At 39.8% G+C, this 12,870-nt stretch overlaps 1 protein-coding gene across 2 annotated transcripts in view; it reads right to left on the bottom strand.

Moving 5' to 3' along the window:
- LOC126248904 (exportin-4-like) overlaps window positions 1-12,870 on the bottom strand; it is a 239,542-nt gene that overhangs the window by 152,010 nt on the left and 74,662 nt on the right. For both annotated transcript variants that reach the window (XM_049950379.1, XM_049950380.1), the window contains 4 exons: window positions 11,732-11,888; window positions 6,126-6,250; window positions 5,878-6,035; window positions 2,346-2,520 (listed from right to left, as the gene is read on the bottom strand). In XM_049950379.1, coding sequence (XP_049806336.1) covers window positions 2,346-2,520; window positions 5,878-6,035; window positions 6,126-6,250; window positions 11,732-11,888 — 615 coding nt within the window. The remainder of the gene's footprint in view (window positions 1-2,345; window positions 2,521-5,877; window positions 6,036-6,125; window positions 6,251-11,731; window positions 11,889-12,870) is intronic.

The following is a 12,870-nucleotide window of genomic DNA, read 5'->3' as shown; positions in this document are numbered from 1 at the left end:
TGGTAGTCTCACATGCCTTTATGAAATCAAAGATGAAATCTGTGAGATTCTATCTTCAAATTAAAAGTCTGTTGTACAGATGCCTTCACCAGCATCAGCTTGCTGACTGTATCATTGCCTCCTGAATCCATACTGAAACTGACTAAAGAGCTTCTAGGCTTTAAGATTCAGACCAGGTACCAATTTATCATCAACTTCAAAGTTTTACTTATACACACGATTAATGTGATGCTTCAGAAATTATACAGGCCAGTTCGGTCTATTCCGAGTTTGAGGAGATGAAGTAAAATTCTACTGACAATTTAAGAAATTATTCTTTTGTCATATATTATTACGAAATACTAGAAAGCAACTCTCTGGTTAATTTTCAAGGCACCATAATCTGCTGTAGCAGATTGAATCATGAGACAGAATGACCTCCACACCAGTGATTATGGATTCCAAAAACAATGGCTGTGCAAAACTTAACTTGCACTTTCCTCATATAACATCCTGAAAGCCATGGATTAAAACAGCCAGGTAGATGTAGTATTTCTTGACTTCCACTACCACACCAATGCTTAATAACTAAAATACGGCTGTATGGAGTACCAATGTAATCTCTGATTAGACTGGATATTTTTGGTAGGAAGGAGAGAGTATATTATCTTGACTGGAGAGTCACTGACAGACGCAGAAGCAACTCCAGGAGTGTCCCAGGGAAATGTGCTGGGATACTTGTTGTTTATTCTGTGAATTAATTAACTAACAGACTTTCCGTAGATGATCAGTAGTCTATAATGAAGTAATACCTGAAAAAAGCTGCACAAATATTGTCAGATCTTGATAAGTTTTCAAAGTTGTGTAAAGACTGGCAACTAGCTTTAAATGTTCATAAAATGAAAAAGCATTTTATCACATGGTTACAATATCAATTAGTCACATTTGGAATCAGTTAATTTATACAAATACCTGGGTGTAACAATTTATAGGGATGTTAAAGGAATGGTCACAAAAACTCAGCCATGGGTAAAGCAGGTGGAAGACTTTACTGCATTGCTAGAATATTGAGAAAAATGAATTAATCTACAAAGTATACTTCTTACAAAACAATCATGCAACCCATCATAGAATATGACCCAAGAGTTAAGAGCCCGTACACAACAAGTCCAACAGGAGATATCAAATTATGCAAAGAAGGGTGGCCCGATTGGACACATGTTTCTTTGACCTACGGGAGACCACCACAAAGATGCTGTAAAACCAGCACTGGTAGACATTTGAAGTTTCAAACCACCTATCCTGCAAAAGCTTGCTTACAAAGTTTCAAGAACTAGCTTTAAGTGAAGAATCTAGGAATATATTAAAACCATTAGATATTTTTCCTGTGGGGAATGCAAAGACTGACTACATTAATTACAGAACACATAGAGGCACTTTTGCAATTATTCTTCCCACACTCCATATGTGAACGGAGAGTGTAGATGCCCCAATAAGTGGTATAATGGGGAGCACACTCCGTCACGCATTTCACAGTCATTTGCAGAGTATAAATGTAGATACATACACAGATAAGCTGTTGCTGAAATGCAACCTCAGGCAATGTCAAACGTAAGTTTCCAAGTGAAGAGGAGGCAATTACTGACTTTGCTACTGTAGGAGCTAAGTTCAAGCCACTCCTCTCCATGGGCAATTTGCGAAAATGAATGCTCGATCACAGCTAAAATTTACAGTAGCTGAGGCAAAATGCTCTGCCAGCATCTGGGATATGCCTCGAGGTGGCTTCCAAAACTTTTAGTTAGTGGAATCGTTAACTGAGTCTCAGAGCACTTCCCACGAGGTCTTCTTGCTCTGTTTAACTATTCATTGGGGTTTAGCCATTTTCCTTTGAAAAGCTGGGGGGATTCTCTCAGGGCATTCGGCATGTGAATCCCCATGTGCCACATGCCAGGCCCACATTGCTGAGAAACACATATCACTCCACTAACAGGCTGTTACATAGTACAATGTGAGGACTATGGAGTGAATGAGTCTGTGGCATATTGGATTGTATCACTAATGTTTACACCCAGTTCAGAAAGCTATCTAGGTGCTGAAGCCAATCGGAGCCTACTTGACTGTGCCGATCAAACATCTTGGTGGCTTCCTTTTGTGCACTGCTCTGTTTGGTAGAGGGATCCACAGTAGGAAGTAGGCAATGGACTGGAGAACAGCAGCACTCTCTCACTACACAGAATCCACCGCAGTTGGAGAGAGCATTATGAGCTGTCTATGGCAGAAGATGGCACTCTAGCAATTCCGAACTACACACACACACACACACACACACACACACACACAGAGTATGCTGCTTCTATGTCACCCACCTGTTCTTCTCCAATAGCCAGTGCACACCAACTGCAAGTCAGATGGGTTAAGCAATTCAACATAGATCTGAGCAGCCCATCTGGCACACCCACCAATAAGGCAGGTGGGAAAAATGCAATCAATTTTCGCAGACTGCTGGAAATACCCAAGGCTTCTTGATCAATAATCTCAATGCTAAAAAAAATGAAAAGGAGAAAAGAAGCAGTACTGTGAAGAAAGATATCAAAATCTCCTTAAGAGACCTTAAATTACAAATAATACACTGATCAGCAAGAACATTATGACCACTGACCTACTACTCATATAAGCCCATCCAGGCGATAGTAGTGTCACCTGGGGAGGAATGACTGCTAGTCGCACACATGCATGGTGTACGTAGTATCAATGAGCATGCTGTCCATGTGTAGAATGAGGAAGGTGCGTGATTTAGCCGAGTTTGAGCGAGGGCACATTGTGATAGCCCAATGGCTCAGCACGAGCAAAAAACTGCATTACTTGTCAGGTGTTCAAGAGCTGCTGTATTGAGTGTCTTCAACACATGTCAAAACCAAGGTGAAATTATGTCCACACATTGTGGGGTTGGACGGCCACCCCTCATTACAGATTTCGGATGTCGTACATCGGGCATACTGGTAAAAGAGGACAGGTGGTAACTGTGGCAGAACTAACATCAGACTCTAATGCGGGGTAGAGTACAAAAGTGTGTGAACACACAGTGCACTGAACACTCCTAACAATGGGCCTCCGCAGCCAATGACCCATCAAAACGAAAATTTCTGTTCAGACACTGACAATGTTGAGTGTTTATGGAAAAAGTTCAAGGCAATCGTAAAATGCGTTTTAGACAGGTACGTGCCGAGTAAAACTGTGAGGGACGGGAAAAACCCACCATGGTACAACAACAAAGTTAGGAAACTACTGCGAAAGCAAAGAGAGCTTCACTCCAAGTTTAAACGCAGCCAAAACCTCTCATACAAACAGAAGCTATACGATGTCAAAGTTAGTGTAAGGAGGGCTATGCGTGAAGCGTTCAGTGAATTCGAAAGTTAAACTCTATGTACCGACTTGACAGAAAATACTAGGAAGTTCTGGTCTTACGTTAAATCAGTAAGTGGCTCGAAACAGCATATCCAGACACTCCGGGATGATGATGGCATTGAAACAGAGGATGACACGCGTAAAGCTGAAATACTAAACACCTTTTTCCAAAGCTGTTTCACAGAGGAAGCCCGCATGGCAGTTCCTTCTCTAAATCCTCGCACAAACGAAAAAATGGCTGACATCGAAATAAGTGTCCAAGGAATAGAAAAGTACCTGGAATCACTCAACAGAGGAAAGTCCACTGGACCTCATGGGATACCAATTCGATTCTACACAGAGTACGCGAAAGAACTTGCCCCCCTTCTAACAGCCGTGTACCACAAGTCTCTAGAGGAACGGAGGGTTCCAAATGATTGGAAAAGAGAACAGGTAGTCCCAGTCTTCAAGAAGGGTCGTCGAGCAGATGCGCAAAACTATAGACATATATCTCTGACGTCGATCTGTTGTAGAATTTTAGAACATGTTTTTTGCTCGCGTATCATGTCGTTTTTGGAAACCCAGAATCTACTATGTAGGAATCAACATGTATTCCGGAAACAGCGATCATGTGAGACCCAACTTGCTTCATTTGTTCGTGAGACCCAGAAAATATTAGATGCAGGCTACCAGGTAGATGCTATTTTTCTTGACTTCTGGAAGGCGTTCGATACAGTTCCGCACTGTCGCCTGATAAACAAAGTAAGAGCCTACGGAATATCAGACCAGCTGTGTGGCTGGATTGAAGAGTTTTTAGCAAACAGAACACAGCATGTTGTTATCAATGGAGAGACGTCTACAGACATTAAAGTGACCTCTGGCATGCCACAGGGGAGTGTTATGGGACCATTGCTTTTCACAATATATATAAATGACCTAGTAGATAGTGTCGGAAGTTCCATGCGGCTTTTCGCGGATGATGCTGCAGTATACGGAGAAGTTGCAGCATTAGAAAATTGTAGCGAAATGCAGGAAGATCTGCAGCAGATAGGCACTTTGTGCAGGGAGTGGCAACTGACCCTTAACATAGACAAATGTAAGGTACTGCGAATACATAGAAAGAAGGATCCTTTATTGTATGATTATATGATATCAGAACAAACACTGGTAGCAGTTACTTCTGTAAAATATCTGGGAGTATGCGTGCGGAACGATTTGAAGGGGAATGATCATATAAAATTAATTGTTGGTAAGGCGGGTACCAGGTTGAGATTCATTGGGAGAGTCCTTAGAAAATGTAGTCCAGCAACAAAGGAGGTGGCTTACAAAACACTCATTCGACCTATACTTGAGTATTGCTCATCAGTGTGGGATCCGTACCAGATCGGGTTGACAGAGGAGATAGAGAAGATCCAAAGAACAGCGGTGCGTTTCGTCACAGGGTTATTTAGTAACCGTGATAGCGTAACAGAGATGTTTAATAAACTCAAGTGGCAGACACTGCAAGAGAGGCGCTCTGCATCGCGGTGTAGCTTGCTCGCCAGGTTTCGAGAGGGTGCGTTTCTGGATGAGGTATCGAATATATTGCTTCCCCCTACTTATACCTCCCGAGGAGATCACGAATGTAAAATTAGAGAGATTAGAGCGCGCACGGAGGCTTTCAGACAGTCGTTCTTCCCGCGAACCATACGCGACTGGAACAGGAAAGGGAGGTAATGACAGTGGCACGTAAAGTGCCCTCCGCCACACACCGTTGGGTGGCTTGCGGAGTATAAATGTATATGTATATGTATATGAAGTGCCGATTTTTAACACCATGACATTGGCAACTACAACTGAAATGGGCAAGTGACTATCAGTACTGGACATTGCCACAGTGGCAGAGTGTTGCATGGTCTGACGAATCCTGATACCTTCTTCATCGTGCTGATGGGAGGGTGCGAATCCATCATCAAACTGTACTGTGAGACAGAGACAAGCTGGCGGCAGCTCCATTATGCTCTGGGGAACAGTCACATGGACAGCCATTGGTCCAGCAGAGCTCGTGCAAGGCACCATGATGGGCAAGGAGTATTCTACACTGGTTGCGGACCACATACATCCTTTTACGATGATCACGTTTCCTCCCAAATTTACGGGACTTACGTGGTGTGTGTGTGTGTGTGTGTGTGTGTGTGTGTGTCAACTCCCTCCAGCGACCTACCAAAGACTCATTGCTTCCACGCCGCGACATGTCGCCGCTGTTATCAGTGCCAAAGGAGGACATAGAGGTTATTAAGTAGGTGGTCATAAGGTTCTGGCTGATCAGAGTGAGTGAGTGTGTGTGTGTGTGTGTGTGTGTGGTTTACAGAACCTTGTTTAGAAAAGGATATTTGTTTTCTTTTTTCCCTCCAGAACACACATAAAATGATATTATATAGCACCACTGCAATTTTAAGTGGCTGGAAATTCATTAGTTCATCTTTCCTGCATTTCAAATGAACATATAAAGCAGAACCAGTTATATATACTTACCTGGAAACAAGTTCCAGGAAGTTCTCCATAAACTTTGCAGCATAGTGGACCCTCTCATCTCTAGAGGGAATTACTGGCCCATTTAGAGATGCCAACTGCATTATGCAATTCATTGAATATTGCAACAAATCTGGATATTGCCGTACATTCCAATGGATCTGTAAATTCAGAAAACTTGCATTATGATCAGATTCTCAAGTTTCAAAAATAATGTAACACTTTAAAATGATAACTCTCTGACTACTTACTGTAAAAAACAGCCTCAAGAGCTCTGGATTCAACATCATATCCTTCCACTGAGCTGTTAGTCTTAGCGATGATGGCTGTTCACACTCATATATTGTTTCAAAAACACCAATTAATCTTTTTGGAAGTGGAAAGGAATTAAGGATTACACCACAAAAACAGAAATTTTCAAATACATGAACCAAATAAATATATAAATCATCAAACTATCACAGTAAAAATCGTAGAGGGAGACTAAGAGATGAATACACTAAGCAGATTCAGAAGGATGTAGGCTGCAGTACGTACTGGGAGATGAAACAGCTTGCACAGGATAGAGTAGCATGGAGAGCTGCATCAAACCAGTCTCAGGACTGAAGATCACACCAACAACATCACAGTAAAAGAGATCTGTAAGATGAGCTGATGTTTCTTTAACACTCCTGGCTTCTATCTAGCATCTCTGAATTCAATTACTTCACAAGTTGCACATAAAATGTACACTACTAAGAGTATTTCCTTTCACTTAATGTGTAGTATATGCACCACATACAACTGTTTAGTACAAGCATTATGACAATTAGAGTCAGGCAGTCACTACACACATCAAGTTTACTCATTACTCGTGAGCACGGCAGCTGCTCGGGAGTGGAGCAGTGAGTACTGGTGGCTTGAGCACAGGTGCTGATGAGCAAGGCGACTCAGCTGTATTTGTAGCATACGAGAATTCGGTCAAGTGTGATAATAAAAGGCCGGCAATGAAAACTGCATGTATGAGGTCTACAAGTTTGATGAATTCATTATTTCATCTTCATAATATTTTGATCTTTATATTTTGATACTATCTTGTTTAGAAACATTTTAGACGCAGGAAATGATCACACAACTTGTTTGATGAGTATGCGGCAAGAAGTAAAACTTTTCTCTGTCATAATCAAACTCAACTTATGAAGTCATTTCATGACTGTTTAATCGAAGAAATAACATTCTTTGCACTTAATAAGATTGAAACTACTAGAGTACTGAATAATAAAGTGGAATCAGTTACTGGAGTAGAGGTTGAAGGTAACGTAACATAGTGCATGACATCTACGTGTCTAGAATGCAAAAAATCTATTTGCAACAAAAGCTTCTGAATAAAAACCTGTATATTATATTTATATTATACAAGTGGAGACTATTTACACAGATTGTGTGTGTTCCATCTCATGATTGTCTTCAAAAAATAATTTCCTTATATCTCTTATAGTTGTGAATTTACAAAATGTCATTGACACATTCTGGATTGATACAGAGGAACTCAGATACAATTAGGCCTGCCCTGCTAAAATTTCTTTCGCTTGCAGTGCTACTAGTAGGAATGCAGACGATTTCTTTTTTCCACTTTAAAGAGCTTGGAGAAGACACAGGCATTGGCCTTTCACCATGACAAAATATTCTTGACATTATCACCTGGAGTGTCCATATACAAATATTTCTCAAGTTCATCTCTGCACTTAAAAGTTGACGAATGCCTGCTTTGGAACTTCTTTACAGGAGAGGGAATGGGACCTTTTGCTCTTCTTCCATGACTACACTATTTCGCTTGTGACAAACAGTTTGATAAATATTTTCTTTTTTTCTCTACACTCAGTACAGACAGTTCTTTGAAAGATACATGAAAGACTGTAGCCATACACGCAGAACCCTGTAGTTCATTAACAACTCTCCCTTTTCGGTAGGTTTCTGCATGTTCTGAAGTGCCATCTTCACTTTGGCATGTATCTAGTAAGCTAAATGCCCACAGTACGACAAAAGGCAGGGTCAGTTCTGTTACACCCTCCAGGTCATTTGTGGCCTCTTTAAAAGGTTCAAGGAATTTAATTACACCCACTATCACATCAGGCGAATAAAAATATATCATTTTCTGCTTTGGTTTTTTCCAACAGCAAATTTTGAATTTAATTTTTCTTCTTTTTTTATGAGAATGAAAGAATCTAACATCATGTAGATGCTACTCTATCTTGTTGAACATCTTGATGTAATGCTTCTTCAAATCTTGCCACCAAACCTGAGCATTTCATATATCTTACAATTCTATGCACTGCCTGAATGGATTCATAAATATCAGACAATGTTTCACTAAGGAACTTGTCATCCAATGTGAGCCTTAATGTTGTGTTTGTTCAATGCATTGCATATATCAGATGTTTGTGGTGTTGAAGAGCGTTCTTGATGTTCAGCCCCTGATACATCACAAATTCACTTGTTTAATTCCAGAGGAGATATGTTTATCTCAGACAACTTTTCATATAACTCAGTACGAATATTTTCACTCATTTTTGAAATGTTGGGAAACATCATTGTGAGGAGTGCATTATCTCTCAGTTCATACCTTTCCTTAGAGTCTACATTAATACTAGATATATACACCTATCATTCTGGTCAACAGCTATCTTTACTTGAAGCAAGATCTCACTTCTCACTTGATCAGCAAAATAGTTCTTGGAGGAGGCAAAATCTCTTGCACTCTCACTGTTCCATACTTGGCACCAATATCAATTAGTCCTTGTGAAAGGCTAATAAATCCTTCCCCACTACCAATGTCGAACGGCCACAGATTCTATGCGCACACCCACCCCTACCCAACCCCCCACACCCACACACTTGACCCTGTCTGTCTCTTTATAACTGTTTGAAACTGTTTTAGATGTTGAAAGAATGATAATTCTGTATGTGTGTCTTTTCATGTTCATGGTGCTTCCATTGTATGTGAGTAATGCTTTGCATCCTTCTCTTTGGCACTGACCTTAACCCACAGGATCACAAGTATACCTTTCAGCCACTATCTTGAATTAAAAACAGCAGTAATAACCACCTGTTCTGTCAATTATGCTCCTATTTTTTTCTCATATCTCTTTTCGGAAACTACAAGGCACCAAAAAGTAAAGCAGGAAATAATATGATTATTATACCCACAATGTCCCAAGTTTAACTCTGGTGGACAGTCCCTTAAATACATTATAAATATCATTTAAATCTCGATGAAGTTGAAGGAACACATTTCTGAGTTCCATTCACAATTGTTCATTTTATTTTATTTCTTCTTTTAACAGTGACTTTCATTTGCGACTCAATTTTTCAGCTTTATATGGAACAGAGTTAAATTAGACTATGAATAAGAGAAATATTGTGTAATGTGCACATCCAACATACTGGATATCAGGTTTTAATTATGTTTTATAAAGCTTTGAATTAAATGTAAATAAACTTGGCACCGGACTCATAAAAACACAGTGCAGGTTCAAAATTTTGTCATGTTATTGTAATAAAAACATACCACATAATGAAACATTGCACTACACACCACAATATTTTCAGTCCATTGGAGCAGATGGCACTTCAGGAAATTTGGACTTAAATAGCTAGAGGCTCTTTGATAAACTTTCATTCAGTTGAGCTGACGGCTCTTCAAAAACCTGCCCATTCAGCAAAGTGCATCACCAATTAATTCAACTTATGTGATGATGTGATAATTTAAATGATGCACTCAGAATATCTGGTAGGCACTGATTCATTTCCACTATTAAATACAGATTGTAGCTTTCCTAAGAAGTGTTAAACAGATAAAGCAAACACTAGAAGTAAGAACAAGAGCAAATGAAATTTAGTTTTACTAGTTTTTGCAGTCAGCAAGTGCAAGCAATTAGCAACATAAAATACAAAAGTTTTAACTCAGCATAGTGTCTTTGGTTCACTTATTCGCAAAGCATACCTTTTACAAATGCACAAAGTCTGCATTCATAACAACATTCACAAATAAACTGAACATTCTAATAGCGTACAACAAGCTTTAACTTGTCACTGTTAGAAAGTAAAAGAGACATGAGAATAAATGTTGTGCAGTCTTGTCTGGCGTGGCTGTAAGACTAAACTTAAGGAAAATCATATAACATTATCGTGGGCACCTCATCCATGTAACATGAAATGACACAAATTCCTCATAAAATTAAACTAGTACCTTGAACTTATCACAGCAGAAACTACCCCACCTTGTTCTGGCACTGTTCAGCAGAATGTGCGTCCTGTCTGTTAACATTCACAGAATATGCTCATTCACTGTCATAGCTCTGTAAGCGACAGCACTGGAGTGTCTGTTAGACTCACAAGTGCAGTGAAAACTTGTAGCAGAAGAGCTGAGGCAGGCTCGCCTGGCCCCACCTCCCCCCTGTGACTACGAGTATGACTCATGGCAGTAACGAGCTAAGAGCGAGCCTGAGGGCTCAGGTGATCAGCTCTGATGATAATGTTTCTAAAAATTCAGACCTGCTTTATACCTGAATAAATACAAAAAATGACACTTTTAGTCACTTTGTATTTCTCTGTTCTTTTATGGTTTGTTTCAGATCCTGATGTGTGTGTGTGTGTGTGTGTGTGTGTGTGTGTGTGTGTGTGTGTGATTTATTTATTTATTTATTTATTTATTTATTTTTTTGTGGGAGGTGGTTCACCTGTAGGAGACCGCATATAGCATGCTGGTACAACCTATTCTTGAGTACAGCTCAAGTGTTTGGGATGCGTACCAGGTCAGATTGAAGGAAGACATCAAACCAATTCAGACGTGGGCTGCTAGATTTGTTACCGGTAGGTTCAAACAACATGTAAATGTAACGGAGATGCTTCAGGAACTCAAATGGCAATTCCTGGAGGGAAGGTGACGTTCTTTTTGAGAAACACTATTGACAAAATTTAGAGAACCGGCAATTGAAGCTGACTGCCGAACAATTCAACTGCCACCAACATACATTGCGCGTAAGGACCACAGAGATAAGATTCGAGAAATTAGGGCTCATACGGAGGCATACAGACAGTCATTTTTTCCCTTGCTCTGTCTGTAAGTGGAACAGGAAAGGAGATGACTAACAGAGGTACAGGGTAACCTCCGCCACACACTGTACGGTGGCTTGTGTGGGTATGTATGTAGATGTAGATCAACATCTGAAACATAGAAGGTTAATGACAGCACCAGTGACTAATATATACATTTCTATGAGCATCTCTGAGAGTAATGTCCGGAGTATGTACCTCTTGACATAAGTCATGATGCATCATGTCAAAACAAATGTATGAGAGGATACATGGCTATTTGTTCCATAAAGTTGTAAGCATCAGCCTGGTAACAATGGCAGGAAAGGACAGCAATACTGAATCCAGGAGGCTAACGAAATGTCTCAATGTCTGGGTGATGAAATGATGTCCTGAGTCAATTACTGACATTATTATGAATAACCATCATGGAAATTGTAGAATTCCATTTGATGTATCAAGTGAATTTAATCCATGACTAAAGGTGCTGCTCATTCTATATAATGCGCTGGAATAGCTCATTGTCAAAGAAACTAAAGTCTAAGCAGCCTTGTGTCTACTATAGTCACCATTTACAATGTATAACTGGAATAGTTATTACATAAAAGAACAAAAATGATTACTAGTATTCTCATTATGACTTCATTGATAGAGCATACAGAAATCACTTAAGGTACAAGATAATGACCAATATATGCAACAATAAACATCAATATGTTTAATAATAGTTGAAGAACAAAATTGTATAATGTTTCAAAGCAAATACGCCAGTGCAAAAGGATATCATTTGCCTGGATAAATCCCCAGCAGAGTATAGCATCTGCTATAGACAACAACGGTCGTAACACACTCAGGATTTCCTGTTGGTAGGGTGCCTTTGTCTTCATTATTTCACCAAGAGCTTCAACACAAAATTCAAAAATCCTCTTCAGATCTGTTCCCTGCAGAAAAATAAATCAACACTATTTTATTATAGACCATCTGAATATAAATACAAAATATCACCTTAACTTCAATATCGCCTATTAGGTCACTGGGTGGTACAATAGTAAGTCAAATGAAAACTGTAAATGTGTATTAGAAAAGCAAATAAATGTACCAGTACCCTGAAAGTAATTAAGCACATTGATCACAGTGTGGCAGATGTTCGCTAGTTGTGAAGATGTAAAAAACATGGTCACAGGCACAGTGTAAGGATGGCTGTCCCACTGGTAATTTGCATCAAGGATGCAAGGATGAACAGAATGCTGTTGTTTGGTTTCCAAGTAGTAAGGTGTTTTTAAACCTACAGAAATTCATTGCATAATGAAAGTTATGTATACCAAAGCACATTAGGAAATGGACTGACATTCATGGTTGAGGTTCCTCATCCAGCTCAGACACTTCACATTGTGCATCCACATAACAACCAACCATTGACACTATTGTGGTGGAGAGACACCAATCGACACAGAATCAATTCAAAACATCACACTGTGCATAATGTGCTTGTATTTCACAAAGTGCCTGCAAGCTGGGTACCCCTGCAACTGATACTTGAACTGAAACAACATGTGGAACAACTTCTGTGGTGTGCAGAACCAAGAGCTGTAGCCTTCCCCACAGGAATTGTTACAGGAGTGAAATCTGACATGAAGAGTGTGAGCAAGGAATAGAATCATTCTTCATCACTCACACTGGAGAAGTACTGAACATGCCCAGAAGGGTATGTAGTCCCCTTTTGGGATGAAAAAGTCATCACCTTGGAGCACTAAAATACAGTGAGAGGCCACTATCACTAGACCATCTTACTTTGCCTTCTAAAAACTAATTTTCAGCTTGTAATCAAACCAAATCGATGGGTATTTTACCTGCCAGTTTTGTACTGCAATATGATAACGCACCACCTCATATGACATGTGCAATGATTGCAACCATCACTGA

This window comes from Schistocerca nitens, chromosome 3 (genome assembly GCF_023898315.1).
Source record: "Schistocerca nitens isolate TAMUIC-IGC-003100 chromosome 3, iqSchNite1.1, whole genome shotgun sequence".
Lineage (NCBI taxonomy): Eukaryota > Metazoa > Arthropoda > Insecta > Orthoptera > Acrididae > Schistocerca > Schistocerca nitens.
The sequence above is the reverse complement of the archived record's forward strand: the minus strand, read 5'-3'. Positions and strand labels throughout refer to the sequence as shown.